General features: G+C 39.9%; 1 protein-coding gene across 1 annotated transcript in view; it reads right to left on the reverse strand.

The window, feature by feature from the left end:
* LOC118968735 (stabilizer of axonemal microtubules 2-like) overlaps positions 1-21,869 on the reverse strand; it is a 37,304-nt gene that overhangs the window by 1,926 nt on the left and 13,509 nt on the right. Inside the window, 3 exon segments of the mRNA XM_037000566.2 lie at positions 3-86; positions 89-299; positions 301-584. Of these exon segments, the coding sequence (XP_036856461.2) occupies positions 3-86; positions 89-299; positions 301-584 (579 nt within the window).

The following is a 21,869-nucleotide window of genomic DNA, read 5'->3' on the forward strand; positions in this document are numbered from 1 at the left end:
GAAAGGAAAATGGTTATTTCTTCTATGAGAAGCTGGCCTGATTGGAGCGACACACTTGGCCTGATGCGGAACGTAGTCAAGATGGCTGTGCTGTGTGACTGCATGGCCCCTGCAGGAGGGACGTATTCCTGTACTTTCTTGACTTTGGGTGGCGGGATTTCCCACGGCCGAAAACTTGCACAGAATTCCATGCTTCCTTCAAACTGGGCATTTTGGGTCACTCTGGTATCTGCCGGCCTGCAGATTTTTGCAGTTTCACCCACAAGACCCTGAAAGTCATACCGATGAGTTGTGAGATCTTTCAAAGGGTTGGCTAGTTGGCTTGTAAACTTCTTTTGGTCTTGCAAACTTGACTTCTCGCTGATGAGGTATATAATCGAGGCGATGGCTTGTGTCGCCGTGAAAAGGCGCTGAAGAAGATTTGACATTAGAGCTAGGTTTAAAGCTTTGCCTCGGCTTTATCTCCTGAGGAACATAGTCATCCTGAAATGTAGTTGAATTTCCAAATTTCACGGTACGGGGATGGTAACTTTGTTCTGGTTTACAGAGTTCACTTTTCTGAATGTCCCAAGCTCTATAATCATCTTGAAAATTAAAAAAAAAAAAAAGATTTTTAAATGCTCAACAAAAAACCCACCTTCTGAAAACCATGACTCACTTGTCTCATTGCCAAATGTCCTTCCATTTCCTTTAGAAATCTGAACACTAGTTGAGTATGAAGTTGCTTTGATTCCCACAGACTTGTTCTGTCATCCTTCATTTCTGCTTTCCTCTTCCTATCTCCCCACTTTAGCACATATAACCCTCCACTTCCCGACTCAAGCACCGCCATACCCAAGGGAGCAGCACCCCCAGGCCTGCTCGCTCACGAAGCCTGGAAGCCAGAAAGGCTGCTTTGGGTGAAGACAGAGTCTAGAGCGCAGCTGTGTCCTCAGGAACTGGTTGAGATTTCGGCCGTAACTCATAAAATGCTAACACAAACCATACGATCTAGGGGTTAACATAAAATCAAGGGCCCTGATGTGTGGTGTCATTCCTTGTGAGGAGCTCCTCGACAGAGAGAAAACCTCAGCTGCATTACACCGCGGGAGGTCCCCAGGACCCCCAGAGCACACAGGGTGCCTCGAGCTGTCCCGGAAGGATCCTGCAAAAGGAGGAGATGTTATAGGACTGGGAAAGGAATCTAAAAGGATGTCATGAAGCACAACTGGAGAGCTGTGGGAAGCTGAAGACTTCAAAACACGCTCATACACAGAAATGGTAAACAGGCAGAAGAGGCCAGGTGGCAGAGTGGCCGTCACAGCGGAAGCGACAGTCAGAGGGACAGCGGTCAGGGGACCCTGTGGAGGGACACGCCGTCCATGGCGGAGATGTGGGGCTCCTCTTCCCTCAGCCTCCTCTGTACCCGACAGCTTTCCATTTCCGAACTCTCTTTTTCTTGAGGCTTCATGAAGGAATCTCTATTGTTTGCAGTAGAAAGTATAACATTGTAACTGTTTTTCAGAAACTAAAAGGAAATCTCAGGATGCTACTGAAGGTCTACCATTCCCCATAAACCCAGGGAGGGCCCCTGCTGCCAAAATGACTAAGAGAAAAAGATGTTAATTTTCGTGAGTGAAACTAAATAAAAGGCACTATTTTTCCCTTACAAACCAGCTTTGGTTTAAAGAAGGAAGTGAGAATTTGAAGAAAAAGAGACAAAGGTTTTGGCATACATTAGCATGAACATCAATTCCAGATAACTGCAGAAAACTGATTTTCCTCTTATAAATATGCCTATGCTCACATGCCTGTAGTATTTATTATTTGTTCTAGAATAATTATTAATGTTCAAGCAATGCCTTTAACACGTCATAGCCTATATTAATATCATCTGTTTTTAGTGTTTTATGGAAAAATCAAATAGGATGCCATCCACATCTAACGATACCACCGGTCATTTGGCAGCTACAGTAACTGGTTAGATTAGAATAATCCAGTTTCCTCAGCTCATTCTTTTCATTTCTAGCCACTAGAATCTAGTTGGCAAGTTTGCTCTTTTCTGAACAGCTCTACGTCCACGAGGTGCCTGTGTGTGTGTGCGCACCGTGAACACTGCAGGCCCAGCTCCACCCCCACCCTTACACAGTGAGCTGTTCTGGGTTCCTCTTGGAGAGCAAAAGCCCTGAGTTGCAGCTAGTTCTTCTTCTTGGTACTTGGGACTCTGTTCCCTGTGGTGTCTTATGGCACGAAGGAATTGGAAAACACTTCTATGAGGTCAGGGGTGGGCTTGTTTCTTTCTCAACCTATGCATCATCAGACTGCTCCCAGTTTTAATACTACGTGTACGCTGATGATGCTCAACACTGAGCTCTACCCCAGACCTCCTTTCAGATACCAAGCCCATATATCTACCTTCCTACTAGACATCTCTACTAGGATGTTCACGAGGTAAACTGAAACTAGTATGCCCCAACTGAATTCACCATCTCACTCAAAATCACATTATCAACAAAACAATGTCTATTATGAGTCTCACATCTCAGGTTAAGGTTCCACCCAATCAACTCTCTCTCCCTCACTCCCTTCTTTTCATTTCAAGCAGTTTTCAAACCGTCTTAATTTTACTTGTTAAATTTTAATTTTTTCCTCCTTGAGACATGCATGGACTAATAGCAACCTGATGAAATCATCAAAAATAAGAAGAAGCTAAAAGAAAACAATGTAAAATAAGGTTCCAGAGGGTCTGCAGTAAGGCAGTTTTCATTCTTGATATTTGCAATTAGTGTTTTCTCTCTTTTTCTTTCAGTCTGGTTAGAGTTGATCAACTTTACTGTCTTTTAGTAGAATCAGTTTTGGGTTTCAATTGTCTCTATTGTTTTGCTGTTTTCAGAGTCTTTGCTTCTCTTCATTCCTTCTACTTTAGGTTTAATTGACTCTTATTTTTCTAGTTTCATAAGATAAAGGCTTAAGCTATTATGATTTTCTTCTTTTCTAATATGAATATGAATGCTATAAATTTCCCTCTAAGCACTGCTTTAGATACATACCATAGATTTTAATATTGTATTTTTCATTTTCACTAAATTAGTATTTCCCAAGTTCCTTTATTACCTCTGCTGTAAACATTAATTTAGAAATGTTTAATTTCTAAAATAATTGGGTATTTTTCCAGATTTCTCTCTGTTTTTGATGTCTGTTTTAATTCTAGTATGGCCAAAAAACATACTCTGTATGATTTTAATTATTTTATATTTGTTAAAGTTTGTTTTTTGGATCAGAATATAGTTTCCCTGGATGAATGTTCCATGCGCATTGGAAAAAATGGGTATTCTGTTATTATTGACAGTAATGCTGCACAAGTGTCCATTAAATCAAGATTTTTGGTAGTGGTGGTCCTGTCCTTATATCCTTACTGGTTTTCTATGTGTTCTATAGATATCTTAAAGAGAAGTGTTAAGTCTCCAACTACAATTGCAAATTTCTGTATTTATTTCAGTACTATAAGTTTTTAGAGGATATACATTTAGGATTTGTGTGTGTGTGTGTGTGTGTGTGAGAGAGAGAGAGAGAGAGAGAGACAGAGACAGAGACAGACAGAGAGAGAGAGAGAGAGAGAGAGAGAGAGAATTGGTATTTTTACTCTTGGCTAATGTCCCTCTTTATCTTATACTTTATTCCTTATACCTTATTTTAACTAGAGTTTGTGAATTTGCATGGTACACATTTTTCCATCCTTTTAATCTATATCTTTGTATTTAAAGTCAATTTGATGTAGATATCAGTTTGTTCTCTTTTTTATGTACTATGACAATCTCTGTGTTTTAATTGGCATAATTAAATTATTTATATTTAATGTAATCAGTGATATAGTTGAATTAAAATCTACACTCTTGTTTTTTTGTTCTTGCTATTTTCCCAATCAGCTTGTATTCCTTTCTTCCTCTTTTTTTGGCCTAATTTGGATTAATTGAGTATTTTTTTAGATTTCCTACTTCAGTAACATTTATCTAGTAGTTGCTCTAAAACAGGTATTGGCAACTTTTTCTATAAACAGCAAGTTAGGAAATACTTTAGGCTTTGTAGGCCATATGGGCTGTGTTGCAAAAATACTCAACTCCAACACTGTAGCATGAAAGCAGACATATATAATATGTAGATGATGGGCATAGTTGTTTCAACAAAATTTTACTTATAAAAAAAGACAGGAAGTTGGATTTGATTCACTGGTCATACTTTGCTGACCTTTGCCCTGAAGTTTACCATACATATTTTTAATTAACCACCGTCTACTTTCAAGCATTTATTATAATGAATCACATACAATTTAAGAACTTTATAATACAATACTTCCAATTTCTACCTCTCATCTTTTGTGTTATTGTTGTCATGCTTTTAACTTTTACACATGATGCAAACCCAGCTCTGATGCTCTGTACTGGTGTTTTGTTTTTCATTTTTCTCTTTGTATTTTGGTTTAGGTACTTTCTATTGATTTATCTCAAGTTCACAGATTTTTCTCCTCTTAGCTGTATTGAGTTTACTGCTAACAAAGGTATTCTTCATCTCAGTTACTATGGGTTTAATTCTAGCATTTCTTTTGTAGTTTCCATTTCTTTGTTGAAATTCTCCATCTATTCATGTATAGTTTCCACCTTTACCACTATAGCTTTTAACAATCATAATTTTTTAAAATTCCCCAATGTTTCAATATTGGGTCAGTCTCTGAACCGTACTGTAAATCTTCTCTAGACAATTGCTTTCTTTCCTTCTCCTTTTCTTTCTTTTTTTTTTTTTTTTTGAGAGGGCATCTCTCATATTTATTGATCAAATGGTTGTTAACAACAATAAAATTCAGTATAGGGGGGTCAATGCTCAATGTACAATCATTAATCCATCTCAAGCCTAATTCTCGTCAGTCTCCAATCTTCTGAAGCATAACGAACAAGTTCTTACATGGTGAACGAATTCTTACATAGTGAATAAATTCTTACATGGTGAACAGTACAAGGGCATTCATCACAGAAACTTTCGGTTTTGATCATGCAATATGACCTATAAACCATCAGGTCAAATATGAATATTCATTTGATTTTTGTACTTGATTTATATGTTGATCCCACATTTCTCCTATTATTATTATTATTTTTATTTTTAATAAAATGCTGAAGTGGTAGGTAGATGCAAGATAAAGGTAGAAAACATAGTTTAGTGCTGTAAGAAGGCAAATGTAGATGATCAGATGATCAGGTGTGTGCCTATGGACTAAGTATTAATCCAGGCTAGACAAGGGCAGCAAGGCATCCACGGATGCAGAAGATTTCTCTCAAAGCAGGGGGGGTGAGGTTCTGAGCCTCACCTCTGTTGATCCCCAAATTCTCACCTGATGGCCCCCCTGCGACTGTACCTGTCTTAGGTTGTTCCTCCCTTGAGGAATCTTACCCGTCTCTGGCTAACCAGTCATCTTCCGGGGCCATACAGGGAAATGTAAAGTTGGTAAGTGAGAGAGAAGCCATATTGTTTGCAAAGGTTAGCTTTTTACTTCTTTGCAGATTTATGCCCTGTGGCTTCTATGCCCAGCACTTGTCTCGAGGTATCTTTACCACCTGGAGGAATTATGATACTCGGTAAATTCGATATGAGGCACGAATTCTATTTAAGGTTTGTAATTAGGAAGGAAGAAGAAAAGCTATAGATGTAGCATATGAAGGAAACTTGGGAGGATTGATTATTTCTTTGACATATCTTCTTGTATAGTACCTTAAGTATGTATAGGTTTTAAACTACTAACTAATTTGCACACACATATTAACATAATAGGAATACGGTGACATAAACAAAGCAAATCTATAATTACCAGCCATCTCCAGTGAAGCCAAGAAAACCATTTAGGCACCCTAGGCATTTGTGAAAATTTATCTATGATATGATGGATATTTTCCAACTGTACTTGAACCATCAGACAAATTAAAGCAGCCCATTTCTGGGATCTGTTCACATCCCATATGTTCTTTTAACCATAGATAGTCTATAGTCATGAGATTTTGGGGTGCTACAACTTGCACCCCTCCCAACTCCTGGTTGAGTTCCAACAGTACAGATCCAGTCAAATTCGTTGTCTCACTGTATGCACATGCCAGCCTAGACATCTCCCTCCTCCTTCTTATGGCAAGTCCAGGAGACGGTGGGCTGGATGCAGCCACAACCGCAGCATCGTCCGGATCCCTGTGGAGGCTTTTTGATGATCATCCCCCGGCACGAGTCCTCCAGAGAGTGCTGATGCCGGAAGCTCCTCCTCATATCGTATCTTAGTTCATTTTCTGGGTATCCAAGCTAGGCCTTGATCTTCTGCGTAGAAACAAACAGACCCTTTGCCCACACTTTGACATGCCCTCTATACCACTGTGCAGAACTCATTGGAGGTCAGCACACAGTAACTGCTTTTTTTTTTTTTTTTTTTTTTTATTAAGAGAAAGGAATATTATCAGAAAAGAGTACCTCCATAGCTGATCATCTGACACCCTTTAAGTGATCAACATTAAGGATATTTAAAGCATGCGTTGATCTTTGATTTACCAATAGTTTTATCCTGTTAAGGAGTAATCCCCCTTTTCTTTCTTTCTTTCTTTTTTTTTTTAAATTTTTAATCTACACTTACCTAAAGAATACTATGTTTACTATGCTCTCCCCTATATCAGGTCCCCCCTAACAACCACATTACGGTTACTGTCCATCAGCTTAGCAAAATGTTGTAGAGTCACTACTTGTCCTCTCTGTGTTGTGCAGCCCACCCTCCCCTTTCTCCCTCCCCCCATGCATGCTAATCTTAATACCCCCCTTCTTCTTCCCCCCCCTTATCCCTCGCTGCCCACCCATCCTCCCCAGTTCCTTTCCCTTTGGTACCTGTTAGTGCATTTTTGGGTTCTGTAATTCTGCTGCTGTTTTGTTCCTTCAGTTTTTCCTTTGTTCCTATACTCCTCAGATGAGTGAAATCATTTGGTATTTCTCTTTCTCCGCTTGGCTTATTTCACTGAGCATAATACTCTCCAGCTCCATCCATGTTGCTGCAAATGGTTGGATTTTTCCACTTCTTATGGCTGAGTAGTATTCCATTGTGTATATGTACCACATCTTCTTTATCCATTCATCTACCGATGGACATTTAGGGTGCTTCCAATTCTTGGCTATTGTAAATAGTGCTGCGATAAACATAGGAGTGCATCTGTCTTTCTCAAACTTGATTGCTGCGTTCTTAGGGTAAATTCCTAGGAGTGGAATTCCTGGGTCAAATGGTAGGTCTGTTTTGAGCATTTTGATGCACCTCCATACTGCTTTCCACAATGGTTGAACTAATTTACATTCCCACCAGCAGTGTAGGAGGGTTCCCCTTTCTCCACAGCCTCGCCAACATTTGTTGTTGTTTGTCTTTTGGATGGCAGCTATCCTTACTGGTGTGAGGTGATACCTCATTGTAGTTTTAATTTGCATTTCTCTGATAATTAGCGATGTGGAGCATCTTTTCATGTGTCTCTTGGCCATCTGTATTTCTTTTTTGGAGAACTGTCTGTTCAGTTCCTCTGCCCATTTTTTAATTGGGTTATTTGTTTTTTGTTTGTTGAGGCGTGTGAGCTCTTTATATATTCTGGACGTCAAGCCTTTATCAGATCTGTCATTTTCAAATATATTCTCCCATACTGTAGGGTTCCTTTTTGTTCTATTGATGGTGTCTTTCGCTGTACAGAAGCTTTTCAGCTTAATGTAGTCCCACTTGCTCATTTTTGCTGTTGTTTTCCTTGCCCAGGGAGATATGTTCAAGAAGAGATCACTCATGTTTATGTCTAAGAGGTTTTTGCCTATGTTTTTTTCCAAGAGTTTAATGGTTTCATGACTTACATTCAGGTCTTTGATCCATTTTGAGTTTACCTTTGTATATGGGGTTAGACAATGGTCCAGTTTCATTCTCCTACATGTAGCTGTCCAGTTTTGCCAGCACCATCTGTTGAAGAGACTGTCATTTTGCCATTGTATGTCCATGGCTCCTTTATCAAATATTAATTGACCATATATGTTTGGGTTAATTTCTGGGGTCTCTAATCTGTTCCACTGGTCTGTGGCTCTGTTCTTGTGCCAGTACCAAATTGTCTTGATTACTATGGCTTTGTAGTAGAGCTTGAAGTTGGGGAGTGAGATCCCCCCTACTTTATTCTTCTTTTTCAGGATTGCTTTGGCTATTCGGGGTCTTTGGTGTTTCCATATGGATTTTTGAATTATTTCTTCCAATTCATTGAAGAATGTTTCTGGTAATTTGAGAGGGATTGCATCAAATTTGTATATTGCTTTAGGCAGGATGGCCATTTTGACGATATTAATTATTCCTAGCCATGAGCATGGAATGAGTTTCCATTTATTAGTGTCCCCTTTAATTTCTCTTAAGAGTGACTTGTAGTTTTCAGAGTATAAGTCTTTCACTTCCTTGGTTAGGTTTATTCCTAGGTATTTTATTCTTTTTGATGCAATGGTGAATGGAATTGTTTTCCTGATTTCTCTTTCTATTGATTCGTTGTTAGTGTATAGGAAAGCTACAGATTTCTGTGTGTTGATTTTGTATCCTGCAACTTTGCTGTATTCCGATATCAGTCCTAGTAGTTTTGGAGTGGAGTCTTTAGGGTTTTTTATGTACAGTATCATATCATCTGCAAATAGTGACAGTTTAACTTCTTCTTTACCAATCTGGATTCCTTGTATTTCTTTGTTTTGTCTGATTGCCGTGGCTAGGACCTCCAGTACTATGTTAAATAACAGTGGGGAGAGTGGGCATCCCTGTCTGGTTCCCGATCTCAGTGGAAATGCTTTCAGCTTCTCGCTGTTCAGTATAATGCTGGCTGTGGGTTTATCATATATGGCCTTTATTATGTTGAGGTACTTGCCCTCTATTCCCATTTTGCTGAGAGTTTTTATCATGAATGGATGTTGAATTTTGTCAAATGCTTTTTCAGCATCTATGGAGATGATCATGTGGTTTTTGTCTTTCTTTTTGTTGATGTGGTGGATGATGTTGATGGATTTTCGAATGTTGTACCATCCTTGCATCCCTGGGATGAACCCCACTTGGTCATGGTGTATGATCCTTTTGATATACTGTTGAATTCTGTTTGCTAATATTTTATTGAGTATTTTTGCATCTACATTCATCAGGGATATTGGTCTGTAATTTTCTTTTTTGGTGAGGTCTTTTCCTGGTTTTGGTATTAGGGTGATGTTGGCTTCATAGAATGAGTTTGGGAGTATTCCCTCTTCTTCTATTTTGTGGAACACTTTAAGGAGAATGGGTATTATGTCTTCTCTGTGTGTCTGATAAAATTCCGAGGTAAATCCGTCCGGCCCCGGGGTTTTGTTCTTGGGTAGTTTTTTGATTACTGTTTCAATTTCTTTGCTTGTAATTGGTTTGTTTAACTTTTGTGTTTCTTCCTTGGTCAGTCTTGGGAGGTTGTATTTTTCTAGGAAGTTGTCCATTTCTTCTAGGTTTTCCAGCTTGTTGGCATATAGGTTTTCATAGTAGTCTTTAATAATTCTTTGTATTTCTGTGGAGTCTGTCGTGATTTTTCCATTCTCATTTCTGATTATGTTGATTTGTGTTGACTCTCTTTTTCTCTTAATAAGTTGGGCTAGAGGCTTATCTATTTTGTTTATATTCTCAAAGAACCAGCTCTTGGTTTCGTTGATTTTTGCTATTGTTTTATTCTTCTCAATTTTGTTTATTTCTTCTCTGATCTTTATTATGTCCCTCCTTCTGCTGACTTTAGGCCTCATTTGTTCTTCTTTTTCCAGTTTTAATAATTGTGATGTTAGACTATTCATTTGGGATTGTTCTTCCTTCTTCAAGTGTGCCTGGATTGCTATATACTTTCCTCTTAAGACTGCTTTTGCTGCATCCCACAGAAGTTGGGGCTTAGTGTTGTTGTTGTCATTTGTTTCTATATATTCCTTGATCTCTATTTTGATTTGTTCATTGATCCATTGATTATTTAGTAGCATGTTGTTAAGCCTCCATGTGTTTGTGAGCCTTTTTGTTTTCTTTGTAGAATTTATTTCTACTTTCATACCTTTGTGGTCTGAAAAATTGGTTGGTAGAATTTCAATATTGTGGAATTTACTGAGGCTCTTTCTGTGAGCTAGTATGTGGTCTATTCTGGAGAATGTTCCATGTGCACTTGAGAAGAATGTATATCCTGTTGCTTTTGGATGTAAAGTTCTATAGATGTCTATTAGGTCCATCTGTTCTAGTGTGTTGTTCAGTGCCTGTGTGTCTTTACTTATTTTCTGCCCGGTGGATCTATCCTTTGGGGTGAGTGGTGTGTTGAAGTCTCCTACAATGAATGCATTGCAGTCTATTTCCCTCTTTAGTTCTGTTAGTATCTGCTTCACATATGCTGGTGCTCCTGTATTGGGTGCATATATATTTAGAATGGTTATATCCTCTTGTTGGACTGAGCCCTTTATCATTATGTAGTGGCCTTCTTTATCTCTTGTTACTTTCTTTGTTTTGAAGTCTATTTTGTCTGATATTAGTACTGCAACCCCTGCTTTCTTCTCACTGTCGTTTGCCTGAAATATGTTTTTCCATCCCTTGACTTTTAGTCTATGCTTATCTTTGGGTTTAAGGTGAGTTTCTTGTAAGCAGCATATAGATGGGTCTTGCTTTTTTATCCATTCTATTACTCTATGTCTTTTGATTGGTGCATTAAGTCCATTTACATTTAGGGTGACTATTGAAAGATATGTACTTATTGCCATTGCAGGCTTTAGATTCGTGGTTACCAAAGGTTCAAGGTTAGCTTCTTTAGTATCTTACTGCCTAATTTAGCTCGCTTATTGAGCTGTTATATACACTGTCTGGAGATTCTTTTCTTCTCTCCCTTCTTATTCCTCCTCCTCCATTCTTCATATGTTGTGTGTTTTGTTCTGTGCTCTTTTTAGGGGTGCTCCCATCTAGAGCAGTCCCTGTAGGATGCCCTGTAGAGGTGGTTTGTGGGAAGCAAATTCCCTCAGCTTTTGCTTGTCTGGGAATTGTTTGATCCCACCATCATATTTAAATGATAGTCGTGGTGGATACAGTATCCTTGGTTCAAGGCCCTTCTGTTTCATTGCATTAAATATATCATGCCATTCTCTTCTGGCCTGTAGGGTTTCTGTTGAGAAGTCTGATGTTAGCCTGATTGGTTTTCCTTTATAGGTGACCTTTTTCTCTCTAGCTGCCTTTAAAACTCTTTCCTTGTCCTTGATCCTTGCCATTTTAATTATTATGTGTCTTGGTGTTGTCCTCCTTGGATCCTTTGTGTTGGGGGTTCTGTATAATTCCATGGTCTGTTCGATTATTTCCTCCCCCCGTTTGGGGAAGTTTTCAGCAATTATTTCTTCAAAGACACTTTCTATCCCTTTTCCTCTTTCTTCCTCTTCTGGTATCCCTATAATACGAATGTTTTTCCTTTTGTATTGGTCACATATTTCTCTTAGTGTTGTTTCATTCCTGGAGATCCTTTTATCTCTCTCTATGTCAGCTTCTATACGTTCCTGTTCTCTGGCTTCTATTCCTTCAATGGCCTCTTGCATCTTATCCATTCTGCTTATAAATCCTTCCAGGGATTGTTTCACTTCTGTGATCTCTTTCCTGACATCTGTGATCTCCTTCCGGACTTCATCCCACTGCTCTTGCATTTTTCTCTGCATCTCATCCCATTGCTCTTGCATTTTTTTCTGCATCTCTGTCAGCATGTTCATGATTTTTATTTTGAATTCTTTTTCAGGAGGACTAGTTAGGTCTGTCTCCTTCTCAGGTGTTGTCTCTGTGATCTTTGTCTGCCTGTAGTTTTGCCTTTTCATGGTGATAGAGATAGTTTGCAGAGCTGGTACAAGTGACCGCTGGAAGAGCTTCCCTTCTTGTTGGTTTGTAGCCTTTTCCTGGGAGAATAGCGACCTCTAGTGGCTTGTGCTGGGCAGCTGTGCGCAGACAGGGCTTCTGCTTCCTGCCCAGTTGCTTTGGGGTTTATCTCCGCTGTTGCTGTGGGCTTGGCCTGGCTGGGGCTGTTCCTCCAAAATGGTGGAGCCCCGTTGGAGGGGGAGCAGCCAGGAGACTATTTATCTCCGTAAGGGGCCTCTGTGCTCCCTGCTGCCCAGGGGGTTAGAGTGCCCAGAGATCCCCAGATTCCCTGCCTCTGGTCTAAGTGACCTGTCCTGCCCCTTTAAGATTTCCAAAAAGCACTCTCCAAACCAAAACAACAACAGCAACAATGAGAGAGGGAACAGAAAGAAAGAGAAAAAAAAAAAAGGAAAAAACAAGCGATTTTTTTTTTTTTTTTTTTGTCCTGAGGTGCCGGTCCCAGGCACCCGCTCACTGGTCCTGCTGCCCTGTCTCCCTAGCACCAGGGTCCCTGTCCTTTCAAGGCTTCCAAAAAGCACCCACCCACCGGTCCCGCAGGGAAGGAACGCTCGATATTCTTTTTCCTCAGGCACTGGTCCCAGGCACCCGCTCACCAGTCCCGCCGCCCTGCCTCCCTAGCACCGGGGTCCCTGTCCCTTCAAGGCTTCCAAAAAGCACTCGGCAAAAAGAGAGAAAAAAAGGGGAAAAACGCGCGATTTCTTCCGTCCTCAGGTGCTGGTCTCAGGCACCCACCCACCGGTCCCACAGGGAAAAATGCGGGATAGTCTTTGTCCTCAGGTGCCGGTCCCAGGCACCCGCTCACCAGTCCCGCCGCCCTGCCTCCCTAGCACCGGGGTCCCTGTCCCTTTTAGGCTTCCAAAAAGCACTCGCAGAAAAGAGAAAAAAAAAAGGGGAAAAACGCGTGATTTCCTCTGTCCTCAAGTGCCGGTCTCAGGCACCTGCCCACCGGTCCCGCAGGGAAAAACGGGGGATATTCTTTGTCCTCAGGCGCCGGTCCCAGCCACCCGCTCACCAGTCCCGCCACCGTGCCTCCCTAGCACTGGGGTCCCCGTCCCTTCAAGGCTTCCAAAAAGCGCTCGCCAAAAAGAGGAAAAAAAAAAAAAAGGGAAAAACGCGCGACCTCCTCCGTCCTCAGGCACCGGTCTCAGGCACCCGCCCGCCGGTCTCGCAGGGAGAAACGCGGGATATTCTTTGTCCTCCGGCGCCGTTCCCAGGCACCTCCTCACCGGTCCCGCCACCCTGCCTCCCCAGCAACGGGGGCCCGTCCCTCTAAGGCTTCCAAAAAGCGCTCGCCAAAAAAAAAAACTGCTCCGGTTTCTCTCCACCCACCGGGAGCCGGGGGGAGGGGCGCTCAGGTCCCGCCGGGCTGGGGCTTGTATCTTACCCCCTTCACAAGGCGCTGGGTTCTTGCAGGTGTGGATGTGGTCTGGATGTTGTCCTGTGTCCTGTGGTCTCTATTTTAGGAAGATTTTTCTTTGTTATATTTTCATAGCTCTATGTGTTTTTGGGAGGAGATTTCCACTGCTCTACTCACGCCGCCATCCTGGCTCCCTCCTTTTCTTTTTATTTCTCTTTTGTGCAATTTATAATTTGTATTTGAAAGAAAGCTGGATATTGTGTGCTCCATGGTGGAGACCGAGATAAATAGTATTTATGTCCAGAAATACATATACATCTCCATCTACCAGGCCTTTACTGAGGGGGATTAAGTCAGTTCACCAAGTAGTTGAGCTACAGGTTTGGGTTTTGTTTTTGCTGTTACTGCCAGCTTTAAATCCCTTTGGCATTATCTGTGCTTAGGGTGGGGCTGGTTTTCTCAATTTCTGCCCTATCCTCAGTTTTAGGCCTTCTCTTTGCCCCTGAACCTCAGAGACTCTCTGAGTAAACTTGCTTTATCCAATGGTAGACTGTTATTCAGTGCTCAGTACTATCTGTGTGGGGGTGGGAAGGGGTTAGCTTCTGTTGTCCATATCCAGCCCATTTTGAGCAAGGCCTGTGTTCTGGGTCTCAGAGTGGGCTAAGTGTTTCTGTCCCTCCCCATGATGTTTGGGCCCAGGGCAATTTCCTGTCCTCCTGCATTAGAGATTTGCTGTGGTGGTTTTTCTCTCATTTCCCCTGTAATTTCAGCTTCCTGAAGGATTCATGAAAATGTATGACTTTTTAAATTATCTGGCTTCTTGTTATGTTCTAGCCGTCTCTATCCTACTTGGAGATTGGAAATCCTGGAGTTCTCCTTATGGTACAGTTTTAAATTACACCTGAAATTCTACACATTCAACTTCTTTAACAGATACATGGTTATTCTGATTTTTTATTCTATAATTAGTCTGGCAAATTGCATATTTTTCAAGGAATTTGTCCATTTTATAATTTCAAGTTTTCAAAATATACCCTCTATCTTTAATGTATGAATAATGAATCTTTGAGTTTTTTTTAAATTAAATTTTATTATATTTTATGGGATGTAATTGGCATATTACATTAATTTTAGGTGTACAAAATCATGATTTTATATTTGTATATGTTGTGAAAAGATCAACCAGAATAAGTCTAGTTGGTATCCATCACCATAAATAGTTCTAAAATTTTTTCATGTGATGGGAACTTTTAAGATCTACTCAGCAACTTCCAAATATGTGATACAGTATTATTAACTGTCATTACCATGCTATACATTACACCCCAAGGACTTACTTATTTTATAATTGGATGTTTGTACTTTTTTTTTTTTGAGAGAGCATCTCTCATATTTATTGATCAAATGGTTGCTAACAACAATAAAATTCTGTATAGGGGAGTCAATGCTCAATGCACAATCATTAATCCACCCCCAGCCTAATTCTCATCAGTCTCCAATCTTCTGAAGCATAACAAACAAGTTCTTACACGGTGAACAAATTCTTACATAGTGAATAAGTTCTTACATGGTGAACAGTACAAGGGCAGTCATCACAAAAACTTTCGGTTTTGATCACTCATTATGAACTATAAACAATCAGGTCAAATATGAATATTTGTTTGATTTTTATACTTGATTTATATGTGAATCCCATATTTCTCCCTTTATTATTACTATTTTTTTAAAATAAAATGCTGAGGTGGTAGGTAGATGAAAGATAAAGGTAGAAAACATAGTTTAGTATTGTAAGAGAGCAAATGTAGATGATCAGGTGTGTGCCTGTAGACTATGTGTTAATCCAAGCTAGACAAGGGCAATAAAACATCCACGGATGCAGAAGATTTCTCTCAAAACAGGGGGGTTGAGGTTCTAAGCCTCACCTCTGTTGATCCCCAATTTCTCACCTGATGGCCCCCCTGTGACTGTGCCTGTCTTAGGTTGTTCCTCCCTTGAGGAATCTTACCTGTCTCTGGCTAACCAGTCATCTTCTGGGGCCACACAGGGAAATGTAAAGTTGGTAAGTGAGAGAGAAGCCATACTGTTTGAAAAGGTTAGCTTTTTACTTCTTTGCATATTTATGCCCCGTGGCTTCTATGCCCAGCATTTGTCTTGAGGTATCTTTACCACTTGGAGGAATTATGATACTCGGTGAATTCGATATGAGGCATGAATTCTTTTTAAGGGTTGTAATTAGGAAGGAAGAAGAAAAGCTATAGAGGTAGCAGATGGAAGAAAACATGGGAAGATTGATTATTTCTTTGACATATCTTCTTGTAGAGTAACTTAAGCATGTATAGGTTTTAAACTACTAATTAAATTGCACACACACATTAACATAATAGGAATACAGTTGCATAACCAAAGCAGATCTATAATTACCAGCTATCTCCAGTGAAGCCAAGAAAACCAGTTAGGCACCCTAGGCATTTGTGAAAATTTGTCTATGATATGATGGATATTGTCCAACTGTACTTGAACAGTCTGAGAGAAATCAGACAAATTAAAACAACCCATTCCTGGGAACTGTTCACATCCCATATGTTCTTTTAACAGTAGATAGTTTGTAGTTGTAAGATTTTAGAGGACTACAACTTGCACTTCTCCTAATTCTTGGTTGAGTTCCAACAGTATAGATCCAGTCAAATTTGTTGTTTTACTGAAAGCACAGGCCAGCTTAGACATCTCCTTCATTCCAATGGCAAGTCCAGGAACTGGTGGGATGAATGCAGCTACAAATGCTGCATCACTTGGATCTTTGTTGAGTTTTTTTGATGATCATCTTTTGGTATGACTCTTACAGAGAGTGCTGATGTTGGAAGTTCTTCTTCATATCATATCTTAGTTCATTTTCTGGGTAGCCAAATTAGGCTTTGATCCTCTGTATAAACACAAACAGACCTTTTGCCCACACTTTGATATGCCCTTTATACCATTGTGTAGAACTCATTGGAGGTCACCACACAGGAACTGCTTTTTTTTTAAGAGAAAGGAATATTATCAGAAAAGTGTACTTCCATAGCCAATCATCTAACACCTTTTAAGTGATCAAAATTAAGGATATTTAAAGCATGCATCAATCATTGATTTACAGTTAGTTTTATCCTATCAGGGAGTAATCCCCCTTCTCTTTCTTTTTTTTTTGTTATCTTTAATCTACATTTACATGAAGAATATTATGTTTACTAGGCTCTCCCCTATACCAGGTCCCCCCTATAAACCCTTTTACAGTCACTGTCCATCAGCACAGCAAAATGTTGTAGAATCACTCCTTGTCCTCTCTGTGTTGTACAGCCCTCCCTCCCCTTTCTCCCACCCTCTCCATGCATGCTAATCTTAATACCCCTCTTCTTCTTCCCCCCTCCCTACCCACCCATCCTCCCCAGTCCCTTTCCCTTTGGCACCTGTTAGTCCATTCTTGGGTTCTGTGATTCCGCTGCTGTTTTGTTCCTTCAGTTTTTCCTTTGTTCTTATACTCCTCAGATGAGTGAAATCATTTGGTATTTCTCTTTCTCCGCTTGGCTTATTTCACTGAGCATAATACCCTCCAGCTCCATCCATATTGCTGCAAATGGTAGGATTTGCCCTCTTCTTATGGCTGACTAGTATTCCATTGTGTATATGTACCACATCTTCTTTATCCATTCATCTACTGATGGACATTTAGGTTGCTTCCAATTCTTGGCTATTGTAAATAGTGCTGCAATAAACATAGGGGTGCATCTGTCTTTCTCAAACTTGATTGCTGTGTTCTTAGGGTAAATTCCTAGGAGTGAAATTCCTGGGTCAAATGGTAAGTCTGTTTTGAGCATTTTGATGAACCTCCAAACTGCTTTCCACAATGGTTGAACTAATTTACATTCCCACCAGCAGTGTAGGAGGGTTCCCCTTTCTCCACAGCCTCGCCAACATTTGTTGTTGTTTGTCTTTTGGATGGCAGCTATCCTTACTGGTGTGAGGTGATACCTCATTGTAGTTTTATTTTGCATTTATCTGATAATTAGTGATGTGGAGCATCTTTTCATGTGTCTGCTGGATATCTGTATTTCTTTTTTGGAGAACTGTCTGTTCAGTTCCTCTGCCCATTTTTTAATTGGATTATTTGATTTTTGTTTGTTGAGGCGTGTGAGTTCTTTATATATTTTGGACGTCAGGCCTTTATTGGATCTGTCATTTACAAATATATTCTCCCATACTGTAGGGTTTCTTTTTGTTCTATTGATGGTGTCTTTCGCTGTACAGAAGCTTTTCAGCTTAATGTAGTCCCACTTGCTCATTTTTGCTGTTGTTTTCCTTGCCCAGGGAGATATGTTCAAGAAGAGGTCACTCATGTTTATGTCTAAGAGGTTTTTGCCTATGTTTTTTTCCATGAGTTTAATGGTTTCATGACTTACATTCAGGTCTTTGATCCATTTTGAATTTACTTTTGTATATGGGGTTTGACAATGGTCCAGTTTCATTCTCCTACATGTAGCTGTCCAGTATTGCCAGCACCATCTGTTGAAGAGACTGTCATTTCGCCATTGTATGTCCATGGCTCCTTTATCAAATATTAATTGACCATATATGTTTGGGTTAATGTCTGGAGTCTCTAATCTGTTCCACTGGTCTGTGGCTCTGTTCTTGTGCCAGTACCAAATTGTCTTGATTACTATGGCTTTATAGTAGAGCTTGAAGTCGGGGAGTGAGATCCCCCCTACTTTACTCTTCTTTCTCAGAATTGCTTTGGCTATTTGGGGTCTTTGGTGTTTCCATATGAATTTTTGAATTACTTGTTCCAGTTCATTGAAGAATGTTGCTGGTAATTTGATAGGGATTGCATCAAATCTGTATATTGCTTTGGGCACAATGGCCATTTTGATGATATTGATTCTTCCTAGCCATGAGCATGGGATGAGTTTCCATTTGTTAGTGTCCCCTTTAATTTCTCTTAAGAGTGACTTGTAGATTTTGGAGTATAGGTCATTCACTTCCTTGGTTAGATTTATTCCTAGGTATTTTATTCTTTTTGATGCAATTATGAATGGAATTGTTTTCCTGATTTCTCTTTCTATTGGTTCATTGTTAGTGTATAGGAAAGCTACAGATTTCAGTGTGTTAATTTTGTATCCTGCAACTTTGCTGTATTCCAATATCAGTTCTAGTAGTTTTGGGGTGGAGTCTTCAGGGGTTTTTATGTACAATATCATGTCATGTGCAAATAGTGACAGTTTAACTTCTTCTTTACCAATTTGGATTCCTTGTATTTCTTTGTTTTGTCTGATTGCTGTGGCTAGGACCTCCAGTACTATGTTAAATAACAGTGGGGAGAGTGGGCATCCCTGTCTTGTTCCCGATCTCAGAGGAAATGCTTTAAGCTTCTCGCTTGTTCAGTATAATGCTGGCTGTGGGTTTATCATATATGGCCTTTATTATGTTGAGGTACTTGCCCTCTATTCCCATTTTGCTGAGAGTTTTTATCATGAATGGATGTTGAATTTTGTCAAATGCTTTTTCAGCATCTATGGAGATGATCATGTGGTTTTTGTCTTTCTTTTTGTTGATGTGGTGGATGATGTTGTGGATTTTCGAATGTTGTACCATCCTTGCATCCCTGGGATGAAACCCACTTGGTCATGGTGTATGATCCTTTTGATATACTGTTGAATTCTGTTTGCTAATATTTTATTGAGTATTTTTGCATCTACATTCATCAGGGATATTGGTCTGTAATTTTCTTTTTTGGTGGGGTCTTTGCCTGGTTTTGGTATTAGGGTGATGTTGGCTTCATAGAATGAGTTTGGGAGTATTCAGTCATCTTTTATTTTTTGGAAAACTTTAAGGAGAATGGGTATTATGTCTTCTCTATGTGTCTGATAAAATTCCAAGGTAAATCCGTCCAGCCTGGGTGCTTTGTTCTTTGGTAGTTTTTTGATTACCGTTTCAGTTTCTTTCCTCGTCATTGGTTTGTTTTACTTTTGTGTTTCTTCCTTGGTCAGTCTTGGGAGGTTGTATTTTTCTAGGAAGTTGTCCATTTCTTCTAGGTTTTCCAGCTTGTTGGCATATAGGTTTTCATAGTAGTCTTTAATAATTCTTTGTATTTCTGTGGAGTCTGTCGTGATTTTTCCATTCTCATTTCTGATTATGTTGATTTGTGTTGATTCTCTTTTTCTCTTAATAAGTTGGGCTAGAGGCTTATCTATTTTGTTTATATTCTCAAAGAACCAGCTCTTGGTTTCATTGATTTTTGCTATTGTTTTATTCTTCTCAATTTTGTTTATTTCTTCTCTGATCTTTATTATGTCCCTCCTTCTGCTGACTTTAGGCCTCATTTGTTCTTCTTTTTCCAGTTTTAATAATTGTGATGTTAGACTATTCATTTGGGATTGTTCTTCCTTCTTCAAGTGTGCCTGGATTGCTATATACTTTCCTCTTAAGACTGCTTTTGCTGCATCCCACAGAAGTTGGGGCTTAGTGTTGTTGTTGTCATTTGTTTCTATATATTCCTTGATCTCTATTTTGATTTGTTCATTGATCCATTGATTATTTAGTAGCATGTTGTTAAGCCTCCATGTGTTTGTGAGCCTTTTTGTTTTCTTTGTAGAATTTATTTCTACTTTTATACCTTTGTGATCTGAAAAATTGGTTGGTAGAATTTCAATATTTTGGATTTTGCTGAGGCTCTCTTTGTGGGCTAGTATGTGGTCTATTCTGGAGAATGTTCCATGTGCACTTGAGAAGAATGTATATCCTGTTGCTTTTGGATGTAGAGTTCTATAGATGTCTATTAGGTCCATCTGCTCTGCTGTGTTGTTCAGTGCTTCCGTGTCCTTACTTATTTTCTGCCCGGTGGATCTATCTTTTGGGGTGAGTGGTGTGTTGAAGTCTCCCAAAATGAATGCATTGCAGTCTATTTCCCCCTTTAGTTCTGTTAGTATTTGTTTCACATATGCTGGTGCTCCTGTGTTGGGTGCATATATATTTAGAATGGTTATATCCTCTTGTTGGACTGAGCCCTTTATCATTATGTAGTGTCCTTCTTTATCTCTTGTTACTTTCTTTGTTTTGAAGTCTATTTTATCTGATATTAGTACTGCAACCCCTGCTTTCTTCTCACTGTTGTTTGCCTGAAATATGTTTTTCCATCCCTTGACTTTTAGTCTGTGCATGTCTTTGGGTTTGAGGTGAGTTTCTTGTAAGCAGCATATAGATGGGTCTCGCTTTTTTATCCATTCTATTACTCTGTGTCTTTTGATTGGTGCATTCAGTCCATTTACATTTACGGTGACTATTGAAAGATATGTACTTATTGACATTGCAGGCTTTAGATTCGTGGTTACCAAAGGTTCAAGGTTAACCTCTTTGGTATCTTACTGCCTAACTTAGCTTGCTTGTTGAGCTGTTATATACACTGTCTGGAGATTCTTTTCTTCTCTCCCTTCTTATTCCTCCTCTTCCATTCTTCATATGTTGGGTGTTTTGTTCTGTGCTCTTTCTAGGAGTGCTCCCATCTAGAGCAGTCCCTGTAAGATGCCCTGTAGAGGTGGTTTGTGGGAAGCAAATTCCCTCAGCTTTTGCTTGTCTGGGAATTGTGTAATTCCACCATCATATTTAAATGATAGTCGTGCTGGATACAGTATCCTTGGTTCAAGGCCCTTCTGTTTCATTGCATTAAATATATCATGCCATTCTCTTCTGGCCTGTAGGGTTTCTGTTGAGAAGTCTGATGTTAGCCTGATGGGTTTTCCTTTATAGGTGACCTTTTTCTCTCTAGGTGCCTTCAAAACTCTTTCCTTGTCCTTGTTCTCAGCCATTTAAATTATTATGTGTCTTGGTGTTGTCCTCCTTGGATCCTTTCTGTTGGGGGTTCTGTGTATTTCCATGATCTGTTCGATTATTTCCTCCCCCAGTTTGGGGAAGTTTTCAGCAATTATTTCTTCCGAGTTACTTTCTGTCCCTTTTCCTCTCTCCTCTTCTTCTGGTACCCCTATAATATGGATATTGTTCCTTCTGGATTGGTCACACAGTTCTCTTAATATTGTTTCTTTCCTGGAGATCCTTTTATCTCTCTCTATGTCAGCTTCTATGCGTTCCTGTTCTCTGGTTTCAATTCCATCAATGGCCTCTTGCATCTTATCCATTCTCCTTATAAATCCTTCCAGAGTTTGTTTCATTTCTGTAATCTCCTTCCTGGCATCTGTGATCTCCCTCCGGACTTCATCCCATTTCTCTTGAATATTTCTCTGCATCCCTGTCAGCATGTTTATGATTTTTATTTTGAATTCTTTGTCAGGAAGACTGGTTAGGTCTGTCTCCTTCTCTGGTGTCTCTGTGATCTTGGTTTGCCTGTAATTTTGTCTTTTCATGGTGATAGGAATAGTTTGCAGTGCTGGGACTAGTGACGGCTGGAAGAACTTCCCTTCTTTTTGGTTTGTGGCCTTCCTCTCCTGGGAGAAGAGCGACCTCTAGTGGCTTGTGCTGAGTAGCTTTGCGCAGACAGGGCTTCTGCTTCCTGCCCGGCTGCTATGAAGTTTATCTCTGCTGTTGCTGTGGGCGTGGCCTGGCTAGGGCTGCTGC

Source organism: Manis javanica, chromosome 12 (assembly GCF_040802235.1).
Source record: "Manis javanica isolate MJ-LG chromosome 12, MJ_LKY, whole genome shotgun sequence".
NCBI classification, from domain to species: domain Eukaryota; kingdom Metazoa; phylum Chordata; class Mammalia; order Pholidota; family Manidae; genus Manis; species Manis javanica.